Below are 23,494 nucleotides of genomic sequence, written 5' to 3' on the forward strand. Positions count from 1 at the left end.
TTACAACTCAGACCTGTTTAATCAGACATGCACCGTCGATGCGCAGTTCCCAACTGTCTTTGACAGCACCATGATCGATAGATTGATAGGTGATGTCTGCTATCTGATTTCCCGCGAAAGAGACGCAGTTCCTCGCGCCCGAGACACCGCGACAAGTGGTCAAACTCGAGTCTAAGAGCTAACGGGTAAGTCTGTTGTAAACAATAAAATGGTTTAACATAATTCAGTACGTACAGTGTAGAGACGACACATATTGCTATCCTCTAATAGCATGTGCATTGTGAATAAATGGGACATTATTTATGTTTTAGCCACCGTGCTAGCATTTCGTATGTAGGTTTACCTCTTTGCGGCAAAGCTACTTGCCAGGACGTGTTCCGTCCCCGCACTCCAGACCGCTCTCAAAAAACGACCGATTTAATGTGTCTGTCTTTCATTGCAAGTCCACACTCATAGCTCATAGACCACAGCTTTTGTTATGTGGTAACTATTACCAATTGCTTGGCTTTAATTCGGCATGCATCAGACGAAGAAGCACACGTGTAAACAAAACATAAACTTTTAAAGCCGAGTGCGTAACATTATTGATCTGACGTTTTTTAACCACGTTTTGGGAGATTCAGCTTTATTCTCTTGTTATTGACGCCCATAGACCGTGTAGCTAGGGTGGATGGTTGTTACAATACAAGCAATTAACTTTATTTTATTGTTTTTCAGTTTTTTGACTTTGAGCTTCAGCCCACCGCAATGGGAATACACGGACTTGCTAAGCTGATTGCTGACCAGGCCCCTGGCGCCATTAAAGAGCAAGATATCAAGAACTATTTTGGTAATCATTGCAGGTCTCTTCCCTTTTCCCTTGACTGATTTTGAGCTCTGTGTGAGAAATGAGAATGAGATCTCCATTGGGTGAATTGGATCAATGCTGTATGAGACGGTATGGAGATACAACAAAGATAAAAGATGAATCAAAATAAAGCAGAATTTTCAGAAATGACAGCCACACCAGGTTGCAGGTCTAGTTAATTCAATAAGAATTTATTCACCTCAGGACAATATTGTAGTTACCCAGCAATTTTTCACAGCAGTGTAGTAATGGTTTCAAAGGGGATTCAAAAAGGTTCAAAACTTTATTTTCTTTGTCTTGTGTTAACAAAACAGAGGCAATTTCTCATTATTCAGTCTGCCATGGGATTCTTTATTACAAGTGTAATACATAGCCACTCTTACATAATGCATGCATGCAGTGTGTTTACAATCCCTGTTATTTTATGCAATTTCCAAACTGCTTTTCGGAACTTTTGCAGGCAGGAAAATTGCTATAGATGCTTCGATGTGTATCTACCAGTTCCTGATTGCTGTGCGACAAGATGGGAACGTTCTGCAGAATGAGGATGGAGAGACAACAAGGTGCAACGCCCACAATACAGACACTGACATTCAGACTATAGGAGACATATTTGAGATAAAGTAGTTCTTGTATGGATCCTAGACCAGGTCGTCCAATCTGGGCACAAGGCTGAGATATTTTTGCCAACTGTTTGCTATTTTTCTCAGCCACCTGATGGGAATGTTCTACCGGACAATCCGCATGCTAGAACATGGTATCAAACCGGTGTACGTGTTTGACGGCAAGCCCCCAAAGCTCAAGTCAGCAGAGGTTAGTGTGATTTCCTCTGGTGCTTTTGTCCCTGCATTCTGCCATTGTGTTTGTGGTTATCAGCATGGATCAGATTTATTTTCTTTGTGGTGTAGTGTTGCTTTTGTTTGCACGTCACCTGTAATCTTGATGACCCGCAAGTCAAACAGCGCAGTCAGAACTGTGACATTACTCAACATTTTGTGTTGATTAATGTCATGACTTTATCATGTTTAACCATAGTCTCTATAATCTGGTCGGTTTGTTTGTAAATGGAAAGAGACAAAATATGTTCTATGAATTTTTTACAGCTGTACTTTTGCTCTCACCCTCATTTTTAATTAATGAATTATGTTTTGATTTTTGCAATTTATTATTTTTCATCGAGTTTGTCCTTTTCTTACTCTGTCTTTGCTCTTCTCTTCACGCCCCCCAGCTGGAGAAGAGAGGAGAGAGGAGGGCAGAAGCTGAGAAGCTGTTGGCTCAAGCCCAGGAAATTGGTACAGTTGATGTATTTCAGGCTTTATTTTACAATAGTAATGACTTGTGCCTGTAAGGTGTAAGGTGTTTGTTTTTATGAAGGCCCTGACCCTGTTAATGAGGGCAAACTAATACATTTTTCCTACAAAAAATCAAAATCATTTTGCATTTTTTTTAGCACATTAGCTGGCATGTAAACCAGTGTGATCAGTCTTGATATATTTTATATAAGCTTTATTTACATGGTAGAGATTGTAAAAATCTTTTACGTTGGTTATGTCTGCAATTTTTTTTTGTCTCAATCCAGGGGAACAAGAGAATATTGATAAATTCAGCAAGCGGCTGGTTAAAGTCACCAAGCAGCATAATGATGAGTGCAAGAAGCTGCTGACCCTGATGGGAGTGCCTTACATTGAAGTAAGATCACTCTCGCTTTGTTATAACTCTTGCTGGCTTTATTATATGCTATATTTATATTGACAGTTAACCAGTTTTGATGAGAATCTCAGTGCTCTTTCTTACATTTTTGTCATTATTGCAGTTGCATGTTTATTGTCAGACTAGGCTTTAGGTCATGAAAGACAGAAAATGCATTGTTCAAATAAAGAAAATGTTCTTAAATTGTGCCAACGGTATCGAACGTTCATGACTTGTGATTTACAAAAAGGCATAAGAAGTTCATTTTCCTTGTTGTTTTGACACCTGAACTGGACTGTCCTCACTATCAGTACATTTGGAGAATGATTTTTTTTTCCATGTCAGAGAAATCAATTGCAACAGGACAGGTGTGACTAAATAATTCTGTGAAATGTAATTTAATGTGTTTTTGTGTTGTAGGCTCCATGTGAGGCGGAGGCCAGCTGTGCTGCTCTGGTTAAAGCAGGGAAGGTCTTCGCCACAGCAACAGAGGATATGGATGGGCTGACCTTTGGGACAAATGTCCTGCTCAGACACCTCACAGCCAGTGAAGCAAAGTAATGATGCACCTGTTTCTCACTGTTACCGCATCACTCTTTTCCATTGTTAGCATCTGTAGCAGAGATGCTCAGAGAGATGACGTGATGTTTCCGTTTTGTTTCTGGCACAACTTTTGATGCGAGCCTAATTCCTTGTTATCAAAGTTCACATATTCTGTTTTAATGATTCTTGTGTTGGGTTGTCTTACCAGTTCTGCACTACATGCTACAAGTACAACAGCCAGTTTTGATCATACATCATTTAATATATTTGTTTTAGGAAACTTCCTATACAAGAATTCCACTTCAGTCGAATGCTGCAGGACATCGGCCTGACCAATGAACAGGTGCGGTGCAGTTTTTTTCTGACTTTGAGAAAGGTGCAGCACATTATGCGATCGAGAGTGTAGTTTTCCATCTGTGGTAAAATTGAAGAACCGCTTACTCTTTCTTTATCATGCTGATTGTGCACTCTGCAAACCAAATGCTGAGCAAATTCTCCACAGAAATGTCACAATCTGCTCTAATATTTATGTATAAACGCAGTTGGGAAAGGTAGTGTGTGATATTTCGGTCTTTCTTGCATTAACTCCTCCTTTTCATGGTCCATCCTAGTTCATAGACCTTTGTATTCTGCTGGGCTGTGACTACTGCGCCACCATTAAGGGGATTGGCCCCAAAAGAGCCATCGACCTGATCAAACAGCACGGCTGCATTGAGGAGATCCTAGAAAACATCGACCTCAGTGTAAGTCGATGTCTGCTACAGTCCAGATGTTCAGGCAGTTAAACAAAGCAGGGTTTGGTTCTGATTCAGTGTCTGTCTTGCTTGCCATCATGCAGAAGTACCCTGCACCAGAGAGCTGGCTGTACAAAGAGGCCAGGGATTTGTTTTTGAAGCCAGAAGTGGTGGATTGTTCCACAGTGGAGTTGAAGTGGAATGAGCCGGATGAGGAGGGACTGATCCAGTTCATGTGCAACGAGAAACAGTTCAGGTGAACCGCCAGCAGACTCTCTACAACGCTGTACTGCTTGTTGGGTTTATCTTTTTCTTGCACTGAAGATGGATGATGACAGTTTTGATGTTGGTTGTTGCAGTGATGCTCTGACCAGACCAGCTGCTATTTCAATGTCTGACCTCTAGGCTGCACTGCTGCATGTAGAAGCAGAGTTTATGGTTGTAGCATCACTTGAGCACACAACCTTTTTATATATGACGAGAGGTTTAGTGCACATTGCAGAGTTGGTTCATGTTGGACTCTTTACAGTCAACCTTTTGTCATACAGTGAATTTTTTCAAAATTTAGTTTTAGCTTTACTTTTTGGTATAGGCAGTTGTGTAGTTACTTCCAGTCTTCTAAATGCTGCTTTGAATGCTTGTATTTGTTGCTGAGAAAAAAAAGCATTATGGCAAGTGCTACCAGAAATAACATTGTGTACAGAGTATCATTTTATTGGTTGCTTGATTTGTGTGTCTGTGTGCAGTGAGGAAAGGATGCGTAATGGTTGTAAGAAGATTGTGAAGAGCCGACAGGGCAGCACACAGGGACGACTGGACTCTTTCTTCACTGTCACTGGATCTCTGTCCTCCAAACGGAAGGTACAGTTACATAAGTACAATTGCGTATTTCCAAAATGATTGCACTTAGTCTGTTATTATTTTGACCTTCCACAGCAGTATGTTATGTGTGGATCTTTACTGAATCCTTTCAAACGTAAAGAATAAGCAGAGGTGTCCTGTGCACTGCTTTACTTTGATGTCAGTTTATATTGTAAATTTTTCCAATCCTCTTTTTTTTCTTTTCTTACAAGTTTTTGTTGTATGTGTTCAGATATCTTTTGAGTGTTGGACTGATTTGTTTTGTTTCTTTTGCCTTACATAGGAACCTGATGTTAAAGGTTCAGCAAAAAAGAAGCAGAAGACTGGAGCAACACCGGGCAAATTTAGGAAGGGAAAATAGACTGAACATAGGGCTCCTTAGATGAAGCAATAGTTGTAATGAATGACACATACTAAATAGAGTACAAAAAAGCTCCAGGTTATGCAGGAGGAAGCTGCAACACAGTACAAGGTGGAAAGAACTGTATGAACATGACCAAACATGATGTTGATGTAAAAAAAAAACAATCTTGAGTGTTTTATTGAAGTGTGTTTTCTGTTATTGAATAAAAGTACAAGTGACATTTTTTGTAGAGAAATTTGTCATTAGCCTTTTCATTGACTCATTTGGAATTATCATAATGTGAAAGCCAATATTTGCAGGGGAAAGAACGCAGCCTGCACCATGTTTTCTCTCCACTTCCATAAGAAAGCATTTGGTTTTATATTTGGGCTACATAAAGCTGGATGAGCACTGCTCCACATAGATGAATCTTTGCTAAGGTGCTGGAAGCATATTTGGAGTATCTACACACAGTGCAAACAACACACACAAAGCACTGGGGAAACGCTGGGAGCCTTTAATTTTACAGGGGAAGTTGGTTAGTTGGACTCTTTTATAGGTAATTAAAATTTTGGCATTCATCGTGTGTTTGCAGTGATAACCTTCAGCTTGTGTCTCTTGAGGTAGTCCATTGTGGATTTTGAGGTGTGTTCAGGTCATTGTTATAGAAGCCATCCTCTTTCCATCTGCAGCTTTACAAATTGCAGAATTTGCATCTGCCACTGACTTCAACACTAGGCCAACCCAAAGCATGATGGATCCACCTCCGTGATTTGCCCATACCTTTGCTCATTGCAGCGAAATGTTTCATGTTAACTTCATCAGACCACAGGACTTTTTGTCACTCCCAGATGAGCTATTTTTGTACCACCTGCATCACTCATATGACCTGACTTTCGCACTGCAAGAAGGTGGTGCCAAAACTTAAACAACCATTTTACCCCTCATGTACTTTGTGAAAAACACTGATTAAAAGTAAAAGATTGAAAGACCACCAAAGCACAAAAACGTTTTACAAAAAATGCACTGAATTTCATGATCCTGTTCTGGACTAATTCCATGGGTATTTCTTTTGAAGAACACAGTGAGGCTATATGAACTGAAATCACCTTCCCATGGAGCAGGTAAAGGGATACCACAGGGCTCTATTCTTGGCCCTTTCGTGTTTACAATTTATGTCAGACAAGGTTACAACAAAGTAATTTTCCAACCTTTCCATGTAACATTAGATTTGAACTTTGGACCTTTCTCATCATTGAAGCTGAGACGTTGGGTCTAGACTGATGTAAGTTGAGGTATGTTCAAACAGCGGCGCGGTTAGCCTGGCAGTCTCAGTCTGAGAAGTCCTAAAATGCGATCTATAATCATACACTTAAAAGCAGTTTGATTCAGCTTGTAGTATTACAAATGAAATAGATAAATGAAATTCTGATCATTTTAAGGTATGCTGTGGCCATATTTTTATACGCATGCTGCAGAAGTAATCAGCAACATGCCACATAAATATACTTACATTGCTTTTCAGGTTCTTGATTCAATCAGAAGGTTTTAGTTTACCATTAAATATTGTAATATTTTCTCACCACAAAATTGCTCCATATTCCAACTCTTCCAGGTGTGTCCTCTATTTTCATTTATCTCCTTATTAATATTGTTCTTGTTATTTTAAATTTTCCAATTGATACAACAGACAGACAGGAAGTGAGGGGAGACGCAGAGGTCCCCGGCTGGTGTGTGTCATAATCACTCAGCCACTAGCATGCCCTTCTGAAGATTCTGAAAGGCATTCTGGGAAATGTAGGAAAAATGTAGTTGATTGCAGGACACTTTTTTGACAGTGGACAAATTTTTCCTTTATTATACATTAGAATATTGGTAGATTGTGATTGATCCCGAAATCTTAAAAATAGCTTTTACAATAATCTGTGGCTTACGTCATGATGAGTTTAAGATGTTTCTAGAACTCAGGTTTCAAGTCTCAAGTTTCTTCTTTCTCAAACCTTCTTGTTTGAGTGCACAGTTTCTCTTTTTCCATCATGTGAATCTGTTGTAACAGAGTTGATGTTACATCCACCTCTGTGTTACAGGAAGGTGCAAGAGACAAGTACTGAGATAATAAGTTTTTAGATGCAGCAACAGCTGAGGGCTTTTATTTTGAAAAAACAAAAACAAAAACAAAAAACTCTTAGACTCTTAGTGTGATTGACTTACAACCATCATCAGCCAGGAGGAGTGGAGCCAGATGTCCTTAACTATCACTGGAATGATTTTTTATTTGGTCTTATTTCCTGTTTCTTGTTGTGTTGGTGAGACAAGAAAGTGACACTTTTTTTCCAGGCTAGCAAATATTAAATTATTAAATAGTGCTCCTTTGTGTGAGCTTGGAGCCTCAGTAAATATTTTTTAAATGTGAATTCCTCCTAATATGATATATTTTTCTATTTTTCTCAGGTTGAACTGATTTGTGCCACTTTTCTGCTTTTCTAAAGTATAAAAAACAGCTATTTTTACCCAAGCTCTGTTGGCGTGGATTGTTCAAAAGATGTATTCATTTTCTTTACCACAAGAGTTAAATTTGGACAATATGTGAACATTAAAAAGACAAAAGTATGGCTGAAATTCCAAGTGTCAAAATAATGAGCAAGAAGAGAATCTGAAGGAGAAAAGCATTTTTATATTATAATATATACAAATATATCATACACTGCCTGGCCAAAAAAAAAGTCACCACCAAATAAAAAGGTCATACACTCTAATATTTCATTGGACCACCTTTAGCTTTAATTACGGCACGTATTCGCTGTGGCATTGATTCGATAAGCTCCTGCAGTGTCGCAAGATTTGTTTCCATCCAGTGTTGCATTAATTTTTCACCAAGATCTTGCATTGATGATGGTAGAGTCTGACCGCTGTGCAAAGCCTTCTCCAGCACATCCCAAAGATTCTCAATGGGGTTAAGGTCTGGACCCTGTCAAATATATATATATATGTATTTTTCAGCAACTCTGTAAAATAACTTCTGTGTTTGATTTATATCAGATTAGATGTCATTGCACACAGCGAAATACAGCATTTAAAGAGAAGAGAAGAGAGCACATCACCATTGTGGAAACAACGCGTATGCGAAACACGGAGTTAGCATTTTTATTTTGTGTCTCTTTCTGTGTCACCATCACTGTATTTAATCTAATGCACTTCATATGAAGATGACAGGGGTGAGTCAATGGCTAAATGGGGTAGTTGGTGTGTTGCGTGAATTTCCTGGCATTAGCTGAATCTCCTTTCTTACATCACTTTCTAGTTACAATCAAAAGACCTCATTTCCCCTTTTTGCTCCCGGCTTGTTGGGTAAGGCAAAGAATTTTCCAACTTTCCTACTGCTTTTACTTCATATTCTTTTAAGACACAGAGTTACACTATTTGTCTTGTGATCTACAAATGTGTTTCATTTTTCAGGTCTTTAACATGATGGCAAAATTTAGCTCTGCATTTGTTAATCACTTCCAAAACCTCAGTGAAGTCAGGTTGCATGGGATCTGTGTGTGCATTTTAAATACGAAAGTTACTTGATATTTAGTAAAATCCTGATCACTAACATCACCATAACATACTGAAAGGTAACATCACTGTTGTGTTTGTAAATGCAGGTGAGTGTCAGTGCAGTCCTGTCTGTGAACATGGTGACAGCCGCCGTGTTGCTGAGTGTCTTCTTTGCTTCGGGTGAGCAGTTTGTTCACTCACTTTTCTTTACGGACATCACTTGAATCATCTCCAGTTTGAACTTCATTTAGAAGCAAAGCATGCCGTTATTCCTCTGAATTCATGTGATGATTATGATGTGTGCTTTCTCCCTGAGTGCTTGTGTCACTGTGGCGACACTGACTTGGTCATCTGCCCACGTAAATTATGCTTTTTGAAGAATGTACTAAGGACACTTTGTGCTATTTTAATTCTGCTGTGCTATTCTAAGTAGTCCACTTCCACTTCAACTATGGAGGTGATGCTCAAGTAGTCCTTTCTACAAACTTACAAACAAGCCAGTGAAAATCAGGATTCATGACCAATCACAACACACTTGTAGTGCACTTGCATTATATCATCAATGTTTTAGAAAAATACTTAAAATAAAGTGAAATTAGAAGTCCACTTCAAATATATTATAGTATATAACAAAGGACTTGAAAAAAAATTACTTTTCATAAGTACACTTTATTTCTATTAAAATATTTGTTTTTTACTACAGGTTTTAAAAGTATGCTAATACATGTATTTATAATTATAGTGCATTTATAATGCAATTACAGTAAGGTACACTTTTTGGAAATACTTTAAGTTTTGCAGAATCAGTATTATTTTTAATCTAGTTAGAAGTACACTTTTTAAAAGTATATCAAACGTACTTAAGACAAAGCAAGAAAATAAAAGTGTACGTGTAATGATTTTTCTATACTTTTAAATATACTTAAATTAAATGACCAATACAGTAAAGTATTCTACTTTTTGTCCTGAGTGGAGATCATTTGGTGGGTATAGATGGGTTTGATCACCACTGGGGTCGGGCTTGTGGGGGATTTATGGGAGAGTGCTACTATAATTATATATTGCTGCTGAAGTAAATTTTAGCTTTCTCGTCATACAGATTGTTTTTCGACATTATGTGAAACATGAATCTGATTTCGCAGGGGTTTTGGCTGCTTGTCCAGAGGATTCAGACCTCTTCATTGCTGCACCGCAGGAGATGGAAGCCCTGAGTGGATCTTGCGTGCAGATCCCATGTACCTTTAGAGCCAAATCAGAAGAGCAATTCAACAGCACGAGACCAACCTACGGGGTGTGGTTTAACAGTGACCCCAGATTTTATAAAGGAAATGTGATTTTCAACAGTAGTCAGGCAGTCAACACATACCCAGTAAATCTAACTGGGAGCCTCAGTCAGAAAAACTGCACCACTCTGTTTTCCAATTTAATCATCGATCACACCAACACATATTTCTTCAGAATTGAGAGCCAGCCGTACCAAGCAACAGGATTTTGTGATCCTGTTCAAATAGTAGTTAAAGGTAAGAGAGTTTTTTTTCAGTCGATCTTTAATTAGAATAACAAGGCTGAGAGTCTTAGTTTATCCTATTAGAATGCTAACATTTGCTAATTATTGGCCTGAAACAACAATCCACTGACCCAAACCTTAACTCTGAAAATGTCTGGTTGTAAACTGAGTCAGCGGAGAAACCAGCCTGTGATCGCTGTTGATGTTCTAACGGGCTGGATCCTGCTAAATCTTATCCTCTGCTGTCCACTGCACTGCAACAGCCACACTTAGAAGTCTCCGGCATTCGTTATTATAACTCTTGGACATTTATTGTCAGCGAGCATTAAAATGTCACGATTTTGTCTCAGTTTGCTTCAGTTTTGATACGAACATCTGACATTATTGTATTCACTGATGTTTGCTCAAAGACCTCTGAGAGTCCCACTTAAACACAACGTTAGGAGCCTGTTGTTGTGTTTGACATGGGAGGTTTCTGTATTTTGGTTTGTGACTGTTTTCCTCCTGGTTTGAGGAGGGCTGGGCTCGGCCACATTTGCATCAGAATGTGATGTCACATTTAAGATTTAGAGCAAAGCATAGGGTTTGAATGAAACACAAATACTGTGGCTGCTGTAAAATAACCATATTTGGGAACATTGAAGCAACTTAAGGTTCAAAAAACCACTGGCCTACTGTTTACTGACTATGTCTGGATACTGTATATTCTTTACACTAACTGTGTGTTTGATGTGAAACCACAGATTCTCCTGCGAGCCCCAGAATTGAGATCTCAGGTGATTTAAAGGAGCAGCAGTCTGTCACTATAACCTGCTCGGCTTTCACTCCCTGTCCTCACTCCCCTCCTAAACTCACCTGGAATCTGCAACAAGACTCTCTCAATGAAATAGAACAAAACACAGATGGGACCTTTACAACTAAAATCAAGGAAAGCGTCTCTCTGTCAGACCAACATGATGGATTCAACATCACCTGTTCTGCTGCATATCCTGTGAATGAAGGCAAAGATGTGAAGACAGCGGAGGAGAGGAAGACTCTCAGTGTTTCATGTAAGACAGCTGCGGAGAGACATTTTTGAAAATGACCCACCTTTTTCCAGAGAGTGTTGTGGTCTACAAATAATGATTTCCTTGGTTATTGATTTACCTCAAAGGGTTTTATTTTACTATAAAATATTCATCTTTCTCTCACTTTACAAATCTTTTCTCATCACTCCACAATCGCTCCACTTGCCAATCTTCCAGACGCTCCCAGGAACACGTCAGTGGTCGCTCCCTCTGAGCAATTGTCGGTCGGCAGCGTGGTGAACCTGACCTGCTCCTGCAGAGGAAACCCTCCTGTTGTCCACTTCGTCTGGTTCATGATCAGCGATGGCAGACTGGAGCTGATCAGAGTTGATACGCAGGTTTATGGCTTTAAAGTGACCCCCAGCGATCGAGGCAGATTGTTCTATTGCGGATGCAGAAATGATCTGGACATTCAGCTATCAACAGGACACCAGTTGGTATTTGAAGGTAGGTGCAGGAATAACAATTTGTGGTGCTGTCGCATTTTGGAAGGTGACCATGCTTTGTGTTACAGGCGATCAACCGTTTGACCTGGCTGGCATCCAAGTCATAGTGAGGGTCCTGGGAATCATCATGCTCGTCAGTTCGCTGGTCATCTTTGAGTGGTGAGACGAACTTGACCATGGGACAATTTGCCGCTACGGACAAATTAGTCTAATTTTAAATGAGGTTTGGCTGCATGAGACAGATTTTTTACAGCATGAGCATCAGCAAAAAAAACTTACTGCATTTTGTTCTTCCTCCAGTTGGTTTAGATCAAGACACTCCACCAAACCAGTGAAGGTAAGCTACTAGATGAGTAGACTTGTCTGTCTGCAAGTCTCAAGAGGAAGAAAAAAAAATCCAGCTTAAAATAGCGCTCAAAAATCAATTAGCAAAGGTTTATTGTAGATTTCTGATCTTGGACGTTGATTGCTACGCCAGCTGGTCTCCAATGTGGGTGTTGTGGGGCCGTGTGACACTGACACAACTGCAACACAAAGTACTACCCCGACTCTCTCTTGTTTCAACTCCACAGAAAGCAGCAGAAGCAGACTATGTCAACACTGAGATGTCATTGTGAAGTACAAAGAGAGGATGAAGATGTCACGTTCACTCTCACTGGAATGACCGACTGTTTCGTCTCTTCTTTAATCATTTCTCAGTCTTTGTTCCTACTTCAATAAAGTCCAGGCCACTAAATACCAAATGGTACTCCTTTTTTTAAACATGACCCCAGAATATTAATAAAGAGAATTAGAATAATATTTTTCTGATCTTTTTTTACTGTTCTGTGTTTCTTTGTTAAAGTGAGTCAGACTCTTTTTTTTGTTCCAAAAAGATATTTAGACTGTGTTATTAGTTGTCACAAAAATGAAGCTTTTCAAGCAGCAGAAAGTGTTTGGCAGGAAATCACTTATCCCTTATACTATCATTTGGGTCAGCACGTATGCACATGCTTCACAGTGACTGTGTAGATGACGGCTGATATCATGAAATGTTCACAGAAGCCAGCAAAAACACTGTTGATGCTTGAAATACATAAGCTAAAACCTTCACTTGATCAAATATGTCACCGTCAGTGATTAAATAAAGTGATGTTATGTTAAAAAAAGAAATCCTTGAGGGTGAATTAGTCATTTGAAACCCAAAGCTTTTAGGATGTCACAATCTCTGACTTCCTTGGTCACAGGATGTGAGCAGTCAGGACGAAGCTGCCTGCATCTCTGCAGTGTTTAGTCATGGGCGTCAGGTGACATGTAGCAGCTTCTTCAACCAAACAAGTTTACTGCATTTCTCCATAAAACAACTGCAAGCTTAGGTGTCATTTCACTCTAAACATAATAACACTTAATTTGTTTTATTCCTCAGCTGTGGGCTCCTTTGGTAAGAAAAAAATTTACTGCTTTTATTTCTTAGCCTCTTAAACTAAAACTTAAATTATTATTCTTCATGTACTGCACTGACAGTACTGTTGGTCTACTCTGCAGACGTTGGTAATCTCAGCTGATAAAAAACTGTGAACTTGGTCTAGGGCAGGTTACTGGTGTGCATTTGAAATAGGGAAGTTGCTTGAAAACAACACGAATGCTGTGTGCCATGATTAATGCGGCTGAAAAGAAACTGTCATTTGTGTTTGCCAATCCAGGGAGACGTTTCCGTGTGTGAATATGGTGACAGCCAGCATGTTCCTGACTTTCCTCTTTGTGTCAGGTGAGCTCTTTCTGTTGAGTTATTTGGAGCCGCGACTTGAATTCATTTATCTTCATTCAGAATCAAAGCAGAAGGAGCAGTGCAGACGGAGTGACTCTCTCCAGCTGTTCCTGTCCTGACTGTGCAGTGAAATGTTTTATTTATTCCACAGGTGTTTTGGCTGATTGTCAAAAGTCCTCTGCCCTATTTATTACTGCACCACAGACGATGGAAGCACTGAGTGGATCCTGTTTGCAGATCCCATGTACCTTTAGCGCTGAATCAGAGCAAGAGTTTGACGGCAAAAGAGAAACCTTCGGAGTTTGGATTAAAAGTGACTCCAGATTTAGCAGAGATTCAAGCAATGTGATCTTCAACAGCAGTAAAACAGTGAACAATTATCCAATGAGAATTACAGGAAACCTGATTGAGAAAAACTGCACCACGTCTTTTTCCAGTTTACTCACAGGTTACACAGACAAATACTTCTTTAGAGTTGAGAACAAACCCTTCATGGCAACAGCTTCTTGTGATCCTCTTCAGTTAACAGTTCGAGGTAAGAGAGTTCAACATCTGCTGTAGGATGATCGACAGACTCAGTTGTGGCCAAATGTTGCAGAAATCAGACAAAATATTGTATTACATATCATACAATATGTTCTACTTTTGCATTGCTATTTCAATCATGCACGTTCTTGTGAACAAGCTTGAAAAAGTGTCATGTGGTGACCCTCTGTTACGCCACAAATACAAAATTGACATTTTTCCACACTGATGAAGCTGACTAAAGTTTCATTACAGTTTAACAATAATAATAATAATAATACAAAAAACACACTGCACCAGCTGTACCATATTTTTTAGTGTAAAACGTGTGTTTGGTGTGAAACCACAGATTCTCCTGCGAGCCCCAGAATTGAGATCTCAGGTGATCTGAAGGAGCAGCAGTTGGTCACTATTACCTGCTCGGCTTTCACTCCCTGTCCTCACTCCCCTCCTAAACTCACCTGGACTCTGCAACAAGACTCTCTCAATGAAAAAGAGCAAAACAAAGATGGAACCTTTACAACTAAAATCATGAAGAGCATCACTCTGTCAGACCAACATGATGGATTCAACATCACCTGTTCTGCTGCGTATCCTGTGAATGAAGGCAAAGATGTGAAGACAGCGGAGGAGAGAGAGACTCTCAGTGTTTCATGTAAGACAATCAGAGTTTGTTCCTGGATCCCGTCAGCACGGGAGAGAAATAACACTTCTTATTCAGGCTCTGGTGTTACTCTCATATCTTACATCTCTGTCCCATTCTCCTCAGATGCTCCTAAAAACACCTCAGTGTCCGTCAGTGTATCAGGTAGCTGGGTGAACCTGACCTGCTCCAGCAGAGCCAAGCCTCCCGTCAGCAGCTTCACCTGGTTCAGGAACAGCGAAGATGGAGCCATGAACGTATCTGAAGGACAGTTTTACAGCTTGAATGTGACAGATGGAGGAGTTTATTACTGTGTGGCCAAAAATGGTCTTGGTCAACAAAAGTCATTGGAGGTTGATCTGACTGCTGAAGGTAAACAAGGATCTGTACTGCTTCCAGTAGTGAAATAGGAGCCATTAATGTTGGATTTAGTATTTAATGCATCATGTAAATAAGTGTAGAATTGGAAATAGTGTGTTTAAATTCAATAAGAAGAGATCAATCGGAAGTTCAAAACAGTATCTACAGAGAAATGTGCTCTTGATGCATATAAACAGATGTGTGAATGAGAGTCATGACAGTACAGGAAAGCAGAAATGAAAAGGCTGGTATGAATGAAAATAACAACAGGAAGTGAGAGGAAAGGAGTAAACCGAGAGCAACTGAGGAAAAAAGGAGGAAAAGTGAGAAAAGATTTCCCATAATGAATTTCAATCACAGTCTGCAGACACTGTTTTCACACCCTGATATTATGACACACAGGAAAATTCCATGCATGTCTGCAAACGTATGTGACCCACAGCATTATTGCATCTGGTACGATATATTGATAAAAGAGCGTAATATAGCCAAGCTGAGCTTTACACGACAGCTGCTGATCACAGTGATTCTAACTGACTTTGTCACTTGTGATGATTTTGTGTCTGCAGGAGCAGAACAGCCTGGTAGCTCTTCACACTGGGGGGCAGCTGTTGGAGGGGTTATCGGCAACAGTGTCCTCATATTTGTTGTTGTTGCTGTTTGGTGAGCATCTAAAATCAGTTTTATGCTCAGACTTGCGCACCGAAAACGGTTGTATTTGTGTCCATATTTTCATTTGATTTTTACTGATTGTTTATTACTATTAGCTCTTTTACAACCCAGGTGTGCATTTCATGGCGTTTCTCAGGGTGCTATACTTGGGCCATTACTTTTGTGTCAACATGCAGCCACAACACATACACAACACAGATATTCATTTTTACTTAGATGACATGATTCTTCCTTCCTGAGTCTCTCAATGTGACATCACTTTAGCTGCTAAATTGGTGCTGTTATATGAATGATTGGATGGCCACCTAATGTTGACAGTGTGAGAAACCACATTTATTCATTTGTCACATCACGTATGCACTACTTTAACTCAGTGGATATCTGTCTGATCTATTTGACCTGTCTATAAGTAGTAGGAGTCACAGCCTGACAAGTTTACAGTCATCACTCTGGACCTTTCTGATTTGAAATGTTGGATAACGTAACACACAATGCTGCACATGTGTGTTATGTTATCCAAGCAGGAACACTGTCATTGTCTCAAACAATGGGTGAAAGATAGTGGCGATAAAGGCTGCGCTTTCTCTAAGCTGTGAAATGACTTGCTTTTATGTATTTACTCTTATTGGATCATTAATTGTTGTCTTATCGCACAAACAATTCGGCTGACTGCCTTCTCATGTTTTCCAGGAGGTTAAAGTCAAAACATCCAACTTCACAACAGGCACAGGTAGGTACACACTGAAATGGAAACTGTGTGTTGTAAATATGTTGGTAACAATTCATACTGACTGCACTCATAGGATCTAGACTGAACAGGTTTGTCATAGTGGATAAATATGGAGAAACACAGGAAGTGTGATGAAACATCCTGTTAATAGCCAACATTAACAATTTACTGTGGTATCTGCAAATACATACGGTTGTTTTTCAACTTCTTTTTGGCACAGCAACAATATTTTCCATTGTCGTGTCCAGTAAAAGCACGTTATTGTGATGGTTATCACTTTGGTATAGCAGTGGGAGCTGAGCGAGACAGAAAATGAGGTGACCTAACGAAAGTAGACGAAGGCTAAAACATTTCCCCTGCATACATTTTTCACAGGGCCCGACAGGTGAAGAGCCTGCAGTTCAAGAGCGAGCCAGAGCAACAGAAAAAGAAGACATCCACTATGGAGAGATCGACTTCTCCAGGAGGAGACCTGAAGTGTCCTCTTCCTCAGTGCAGGACAGTGGACAGCAGCAGGACATGCTGTATGCGCAGGTCAAAGCGTCCAAGCCAGCAAACAGCTCAGCACAGACTGCTGACGGGCCGGAGTCCATCTATGCTCAAGTGAAGAAAAAATAAACGTATGGATGTGTCGTTATTTTAAACAAGTTGCTGCATTATGCAAAGAAATGCTCTTCACTGCCTGCAGTTCATTGCATTCTATTTAAAATGTGGCCTTTTGTGTATTTTTTGTCAGTGCACGTGGGGTTTACAGATCTCAGAATCCCTTTTCCTCCAGTACACTGTTCCTGGAACTGTGTGTGAGTACAGTAAGAACAACTCAAAACCGTACTCAAATTGCTTGTATGTGTTCACACACTTGGCCAATAAGGTTCAATATCATTCTGGTTTAGCACACGTAGCTCATTTCCTCAAAACATTAACATTTCTTCATCATACGTGTATTTGTTTTTCAACTGATGATGCAGCTTAAGCAGTTTTTAACCCAGCATTTCACACATTATGTCTACACGTTACCAAAATCATACCATTTCGTCACAAGAAGTTTTAAAAAAGCAAGCGGAATAGTTACTTGACTTCTGACAAACGCTTTTATATCAAGCTAAGACGGAATAATAGCAGCAAAGACTACTGTACAAACAAGCTGTGGCATTTTATTATCATATGAATAAGATGATGACCAATAAAACTGTGAAATATTTGCATGATCTCATTTGGTTGAATATATGATTCCTCCCACTTCTTCCTCTCTCACAGATGTAGTCAGTAAGTGAGAAACTGGTTGTGTTTAACCAGGTTTTATTTCTAAAGGTCATGCGCAATCCAGCACATATCGACATATATACTGGATGGAGGCCTCCAGGCAACGTGGGATGTATCATTTTAATGAGTGTTTTAGGGTTTGTCAAAATGTGTTTACTGGTGCAGTGAAAGCTTTTTAAATGGAATGCGGTGAATTCTATTTCAATTTAAAATGTTCTCCATAAGATGCTTCTTTCTGCTTGAAGAGGAAGTGGGACAGATTTCTTTTCCTGCAGTATGTTCCTTTATTGTTTGCCAGTTCATGTTTTCTCAGGTTCAAAATAAATATTGCGAACTCTCCGATGTTTATTGTAAGTCGCGCGGGTCAGATGACATTCAGCAGAAAGACAAGATAAATAGACAGATAATCAGCTGGACCTACTCTGATGTCTTGAAACACAGGAAGTGGTTCTAAATTGCAACAGCTAAAAAAAGGAAGTTGGATATTTGGTGCATTGCACTTGAGCTGAAATTCATACACTGAAGTATTTCCACAGTAAAACCAAAGGCTCTCTGTCTGACGTGGACACGTCTGGTAAGAAAGCATTATTTTTAGCCAAGACAATTATATTATTTTCACAAACAAACAAACAAACCTGATTTAATATTTTATTTGATGGGTTTTGCTTATCAGAACTAAGACTTAAGGAATGACTGCGTCAACTGAAACCATATACCATATATTTACTACTGCCGTATTATTTCAAATTTCCTTGAAATCTAGTGTTTCAAACTGCATGTCTGAAAATGTTCATTGATCACCACTTAAATAACACAGTCGAGCCTGGTTTCTGGTGTGAATGTGAGCATTACAAGATTTTGTTACGAGCACCTGCATTCTTTATAATGTGTAATGTGTTTGCAGGTGACGAATGTGTTTGCAGTGCTGTGTGTGAATATGGTGACAGCCAGCATCATCCTGAGTGTCCTCTTTGTTTCAGGTGAGCTGCTGTTCGGTCGGTTTTACTTTACTTTACTTTGGAGCAGAAAGAGCAGTGCAGAGTTACTTTTACAAAAAAAAAAAAACATGCTGACATGCATCCTACTGCTGAAGTATATTTTTCTCTTTCCATTCGTAGAGGTTTGCTCCACATTATGTTAATTATGAGTCTGGTTTTGCAGGTGTTTTGGCTGCTTGTCCTGAAGTATCACACCTCTTCATTACTGCACCGCAGGAGATAGAAGGACTGAGTGGATCCTGTTTGCAAATCCCATGTAACTTTAGCGCTAGACCAAACCAAGAGTTTAACACTATGAAAAACTTTGGCGTGTGGATTAAAACTGACCCAGACACTGGCAAGCATCCAGACAATGTGATTTTCAATAGCAGTGGGACAGTTAACACTCATCGAATTAATATTACTGGAAACCTGAGTGAGAAAAGCTGCACCACTCTGTTTTCCAGCTTACTGCTAAGTTACACAGACAAATATTACTTCAGGATGCAGAACCGTGAATTCCGGGCAACAGCTGTTTGTAATCCTCTTCAAATAACAGTTAAAGGTAAGAGAGTTTTTTTATTGGTCCATATTGCTGTAATTATTTATTTTTTTATTTTACAAGGGAATTAGGCAGAAGTTTGGCAAAGAACGCTGACTGTGAGCATGTTTTTAACCACAGATTCTCCTGCCAGCCCCAGAATTGAGATCTCAGGTGATCTGAAGGAACAGCAGTTGGTCACTATTACCTGCTCGGCTTTCACTCCCTGTCCTCACTCCCCTCCTGAACTCACCTGGAATCTGCAACAAGACTCTCTCAATGAAAAAGAGCAAAACAAAGATGGAACCTTTACAACTAAAATCAAGAAGAGCATCACTCTGTCAGACCAACATGATGGATTCAACATCACCTGTTCTGCTGCATATCCTGTGAATGAAGGCAAAGATGTCAAGACAAAGGAGGAGAGAAAGACTCTCAGTGTTTCATGTAAGACAACCGGAGTTTGTTCCTGGATCCCGTCAGCACAGGAGAGAAATAACACTTCTTATTCAGGCTCTGGTGTTACTCTCATATCTCACATCTCTGTCCCATTTTCCTCAGATGCTCCTAAAAACACCGCAGTGTCTGTCAGTGTATCAGGTAGCTGGGTGAACCTGACCTGCAACAGCAGAGCCAAGCCTCCCGTCAGCAGCTTCACCTGGTTCAGGGACACCATTAATGTAGCTGCTGGACAGTTTTACAGCTTGAAAGGGACCGATGGAGGAATTTATCACTGTGTGGCCAAAAATGATCTTGGTCAACAAAAGTCATCGGAGGTTAATCTGAACAGTAACGGTAAATACTGAACAGGACTGAATCCCCTTTTTGATCTTTGATAAATAACACTTCTTCAATGGATACATCAGTGCTGTTACACTTTATATATTTGGTCTGTTTCTCGGAGCAGTCACCAGTGTTGTTGGAGGAATCATTGGAATCGTCCTGCTCATCTGCCTGGTGGTCTGCGTTTTGTAAGTATCACAAATTCAAGCAGCTAATATGACTCAGTTACTGGGAACTTAAGTTTTAGCTACAGCTGCATTCAAGACGAAGGCGCAGGTGATTGAGTGATCTTTACATCTCTGCAGCCACGTCTCAAACAGCAAATTTTCTGCATTCACTTCACGCACTAATCCAAATGTCCCACTGATTGTTTATTTTGCAGCATTCTCCGACGTTTTAGGCGGTCAAAGTCGACAGATTCAAGTCAACAAGAGAGTCAGGTGGGAAAATGCGTTTTCGTCTGTTCACACACAGTGTGCACTGAAAGAGACATGACAAAATATCCTGTTGGCAACCCACTGTACGTGAAGCTTGAAGACGCCACAACCCACCAAAGCGTACATGAATCATTTTTGAGCTCTTTCTTGAAAAGAATGTAAAATATTTGATTGCTGTGTCCAGTAAGAGCTGGATCACGACTCCTAATCCAGGTGACAGTCCACATACAGCCACTCACAGCTCTTCATGTTTTTGCAGACTCAAACAGGTGAAGAGCCAGTAAGAGAAAGACACGACGAGGAGGAACACATCCATTACGGAGAGATCGACTTCTCCAAGCGGAGACCTGAAGCATCCTCTTCCTCAGTGCAGGACAATGGACAGCAGCAGGACACGCTGTATGCACAGGTCAAAGTGTCCAAGACAGCAAACAGCTTAAGAGAGACTGCTGACGGCCCAGAGGATCTCTATGCTGAAGTGAAGAAATAATGAGACTTGCTTTGTTTGTGTCAAGACACAGATTCATATTAAATCTACCCTTATTTTTATCTATATGCTTTTTTTATGCTAGTCAACATAGAAACAGATGCTGGAGCATGCACAGGAGTGTGTCATTTTCATGGTCTGCAGCTCAGTGAGGGGAAACTCACAACAACCTCCTGCAGCTTCTTCATGTCACTCATCAGCATGTTCACATGTGTGTGCTGGCCCTCGCACACAGGAGCTGTTGCTATGTGATATTTGAATATCTGATACGTGCTAATAAAAGCTGCAAAGCTCTAAATAGGGAACAAGTCTAATTTACGCCAGAAGCATTTACACACACATTAGCAATGCAGTGCATGCCAGAATGAACCTCCTAGTAACAACTTATATATTGTGTATACCATTTTTTCTTCAACAACTGAAGCCATTGCTCCTGGATTTAGACATATGTATTCATTGTGCTGCAATAAATGACCTTTTGAACCACCTTCTAAAAGTGCCAATAATCACATTTCAACATGAGCAGTATTCAATAAATGTATCCAGGGTAAATTATTTTTGCATGTAATAAATATAGGGTGGGTGTCTCTCTCTTTTTTTAATTTGTTCTGAATTAAATCCCAGACACACTTCCAGTGATTGTGCATCTTGCAAATAATCACACTGTGGTACAAGCAAGCTATCCTCAATTTAAACCAATCAAGCCAAGTAAGTCTCATCTCATTGCTCATCATTACGACTCTAAATGTTCCATTTATTAAAGATACTTTGTGCAATCAGTAGATCAGTTTATTCTGTGGAGCCCGACACTTTATTTGTTCTGTAGAAGGCCGTCAAAAGACCCTCACTTTTACTTCAAAGTTACAACAAAATGATAAGACTATACTGTATCGTTCATGCCAGTTTCTGTATTTGTATCCTTCTTTGTATGATCTGTCTTTTTATTTATGCCATCTTTCCATGTTCCTTCTGAAGCATAAAACAGAGTGATTCTGGTCTTTGTCTGCTGGCATTCCTCTATATATAACATGCATTTTAAAAGGTTTTGAATACTTCCAACTAGGAAGTCTGAGGAAAGCAGTTTATCACTTATTCTCATGTTTGTGTTAGTACACATGTTTGCAGGCAGTATGTGTGCATGCAATCACTCATTGTGCCATTTATTTAATGACAAAGTAGTAATATGCAAATAATGGCACCGGAAGGGCAGCAAACATCTTCACCACTGATTTTTCATCAGTGCAGTGATGCAGAGCAACAGTGAGTGCGGTCAGGTCAAGGACAATCATCACCTGCATTTGCAGACACAAACAAGTCAAGTGGCAGTTACATGTGAGCAACACAGGATGTTAATGCCCTCATGTGTTTAAATGTCATCATCGTTACCATTGTGGTCATGCAGATGTAAAGATTATACAGACTTGCAGTGAGTCATGTGAATAAAAATATCAGAGGGTGTTAGCAACGCCTTTAACCCCAACTGCTCCAGTTGAGCTGCCCAGCTGCCAATGGTTGAGACTGGTTCCAGTAACTTTACAGTTTTGGTCTTGACTTGACCTTTCTATTTATATTGTGATCTGTTTTCTGCCTGAGTCATTATGTTAATCACATCTGTTAATCAAGCTGGCGTAGAGATACTTTGGCAAAGCTTATTTTGATCACTGCTACAGTAATCTGCTTGCCTATTGACAATAACAAATCTGTTTCTCCCATGATGATTCATTAAAGGCTTTAGTAATCATGCAATCATTTGAAAAGGATAACTCTTATCTTACCTTTGAAAAGGATAACACTTATCTTACCTCAACTGCACTTTGCAAGAAAACGTTTTTTAACATAATGAATTTCTGATAGTGATGATATATGTTTTATATGGAGAGTTTAGTGTTTGATTTGTGTTCAAAAAAGAAATAGAGTGATTTGTACCAATCTTATAGAGTCTTTCCTCTGAAAAAGTTGCTGAGAAAGTCTGTCCTCTGATATGTTTCTATTGTGATGTTATGAATAATCCCTCTTTCGAGCTCCTGTTACTGTAATGACGTGGTGAAGCTCACAGTTTGAGCCCTGTAGTAATGTCTCCATCTTTCGGTTGTACCAGGTACAGTCCTGGTCTAGACCAGATGTTGGTGTGACCCTGAAGGTCAGCTGGTCAGGAAGCTAGCTTGTAGCGGCTAATATCAGTAGCCTGTGTAGCATTCAGCTCAGCTACAGTAACAGGCTGCTACAGGCTTTACAATGAAGTTAGTCCCGCCTAGCTCATTAACATACAGAGACAATAATGCAGAAACAAATGGAATACAGACAGAAATATAGATTTCTGGAAATTAATTAATTTAGACATTTATTCATCTATTTTCTGATTAGCATTTAATAAAAAATCAAAAGTAGACTATGTATATATTGTACATGTGTGTGTGTATTGATCTATTTTCTGATTAGCATTTGATATATTAATTTATAATGCCATTTTTATTCATCGAATTCTGTGTTTGTTTCCGTTTTTATTTATTTGTTCGTGTATTTGTGTTTATGATTGATATCTGTACAATTAATTTTGCCTGTGTATTTAATTTTAAATAGTTTGCAACAATATTCATGACATATTTATTGATGAAGAAATGAATTGAAGCCATCCATAGCCCGACAGAGAGACTGAGAGGCAGAGGACAGTGAGATGTGTGTAAAGTGGAGTCAGTCTCCGCCTTGTTGTCACACAGTTGCATGCTGCTGCACAGATTAGCAGAACTGACTT

The 23,494-nt window shown here is 39.6% G+C and overlaps 4 protein-coding genes across 5 annotated transcripts; all 4 read left to right on the forward strand.

Moving 5' to 3' along the window:
• Positions 1 to 122: 122 nt before the first annotated feature.
• On the forward strand, positions 123 to 5,259 carry fen1 (flap structure-specific endonuclease 1). The gene is made up of 12 exons (XM_041961574.1): positions 123 to 185; positions 718 to 829; positions 1,308 to 1,410; positions 1,558 to 1,660; positions 2,076 to 2,139; positions 2,427 to 2,536; positions 2,957 to 3,093; positions 3,356 to 3,422; positions 3,691 to 3,822; positions 3,918 to 4,069; positions 4,560 to 4,674; positions 4,958 to 5,259. Exons 2-12 carry the CDS (start codon positions 748 to 750, stop codon positions 5,033 to 5,035), a joined length of 1,143 nt encoding a protein of 380 aa, XP_041817508.1. The 5' UTR covers positions 123 to 185; positions 718 to 747; the 3' UTR covers positions 5,036 to 5,259.
• A 3,368-nt stretch (positions 5,260 to 8,627) lies between these two features.
• LOC121624021 (B-cell receptor CD22-like) lies at positions 8,628 to 12,384 on the forward strand. Its single transcript, XM_041961610.1, has 7 exons — positions 8,628 to 8,737; positions 9,700 to 10,077; positions 10,808 to 11,113; positions 11,309 to 11,578; positions 11,646 to 11,736; positions 11,878 to 11,914; positions 12,150 to 12,384. Exons 1-7 carry the CDS (start codon positions 8,659 to 8,661, stop codon positions 12,192 to 12,194), a joined length of 1,206 nt encoding a protein of 401 aa, XP_041817544.1. The 5' UTR covers positions 8,628 to 8,658; the 3' UTR covers positions 12,195 to 12,384.
• Positions 12,385 to 12,626: 242 nt separating this feature from the next.
• Positions 12,627 to 17,794, forward strand: LOC121624020 (sialic acid-binding Ig-like lectin 7). 2 transcript variants are annotated; one of them, XM_041961608.1, is made up of 8 exons: positions 12,627 to 12,997; positions 13,260 to 13,324; positions 13,476 to 13,859; positions 14,199 to 14,504; positions 14,619 to 14,864; positions 15,422 to 15,515; positions 16,215 to 16,254; positions 16,630 to 17,794. In XM_041961608.1, the coding sequence occupies exons 2-8, from the start codon at positions 13,282 to 13,284 to the stop codon at positions 16,870 to 16,872; spliced, it is 1,356 nt and encodes a 451-aa protein (XP_041817542.1). In that variant the 5' UTR covers positions 12,627 to 12,997; positions 13,260 to 13,281; the 3' UTR covers positions 16,873 to 17,794. The 2 variants fall into 2 exon arrangements, with proteins under 2 accessions (XP_041817542.1, XP_041817543.1); XM_041961609.1 differs by lacking the exon at positions 12,627 to 12,997 and having other exon boundaries at positions 13,184 to 13,324.
• A 138-nt stretch (positions 17,795 to 17,932) lies between these two features.
• LOC121624126 (sialoadhesin-like) lies at positions 17,933 to 21,737 on the forward strand. The gene is made up of 8 exons (XM_041961742.1): positions 17,933 to 18,091; positions 18,422 to 18,497; positions 18,679 to 19,059; positions 19,177 to 19,482; positions 19,597 to 19,830; positions 19,943 to 20,006; positions 20,201 to 20,258; positions 20,515 to 21,737. Exons 2-8 carry the CDS (start codon positions 18,455 to 18,457, stop codon positions 20,743 to 20,745), a joined length of 1,317 nt encoding a protein of 438 aa, XP_041817676.1. The 5' UTR covers positions 17,933 to 18,091; positions 18,422 to 18,454; the 3' UTR covers positions 20,746 to 21,737.
• The last annotated feature ends 1,757 nt before the right edge of the window (positions 21,738 to 23,494 follow it).

The sequence above is a fragment of the Chelmon rostratus genome, chromosome 20 (assembly GCF_017976325.1).
Source record: "Chelmon rostratus isolate fCheRos1 chromosome 20, fCheRos1.pri, whole genome shotgun sequence".
Taxonomy (NCBI): Eukaryota; Metazoa; Chordata; class Actinopteri; order Chaetodontiformes; family Chaetodontidae; genus Chelmon; species Chelmon rostratus.

Excerpts from the sequence above, each read along its gene's own strand:
- fen1 (XM_041961574.1), top strand. The coding sequence starts at position 748 with ATGGGAATACACGGACTTGCTAAGCTGATTGCTGACCAGGCCCCTGGC. Across the intron at positions 2,140-2,426 it reads GGCTCAAGCCCAGGAAATTG|GGGAACAAGAGAATATTGAT; the intron begins GTACAGTTGATG and ends GTCTCAATCCAG. Across the intron at positions 3,423-3,690 it reads TCGGCCTGACCAATGAACAG|TTCATAGACCTTTGTATTCT; the intron begins GTGCGGTGCAGT and ends GGTCCATCCTAG.
- LOC121624021 (XM_041961610.1), top strand. The coding sequence starts at position 8,659 with ATGCAGGTGAGTGTCAGTGCAGTCCTGTCTGTGAACATGGTGACAGCC. Across the intron at positions 11,114-11,308 it reads GAAGACTCTCAGTGTTTCAT|ACGCTCCCAGGAACACGTCA; the intron begins GTAAGACAGCTG and ends CCAATCTTCCAG. Across the intron at positions 11,737-11,877 it reads TCGCTGGTCATCTTTGAGTG|TTGGTTTAGATCAAGACACT; the intron begins GTGAGACGAACT and ends TTCTTCCTCCAG.
- LOC121624020 (XM_041961608.1), top strand. The coding sequence starts at position 13,282 with ATGGTGACAGCCAGCATGTTCCTGACTTTCCTCTTTGTGTCAG. Across the intron at positions 13,325-13,475 it reads GACTTTCCTCTTTGTGTCAG|GTGTTTTGGCTGATTGTCAA; the intron begins GTGAGCTCTTTC and ends TTTATTCCACAG. Across the intron at positions 16,255-16,629 it reads CAACTTCACAACAGGCACAG|GGCCCGACAGGTGAAGAGCC; the intron begins GTAGGTACACAC and ends CATTTTTCACAG.
- LOC121624126 (XM_041961742.1), top strand. The coding sequence starts at position 18,455 with ATGGTGACAGCCAGCATCATCCTGAGTGTCCTCTTTGTTTCAG. Across the intron at positions 19,483-19,596 it reads AAAGACTCTCAGTGTTTCAT|ATGCTCCTAAAAACACCGCA; the intron begins GTAAGACAACCG and ends CATTTTCCTCAG. Across the intron at positions 19,831-19,942 it reads GGTTAATCTGAACAGTAACG|TCACCAGTGTTGTTGGAGGA; the intron begins GTAAATACTGAA and ends TTCTCGGAGCAG.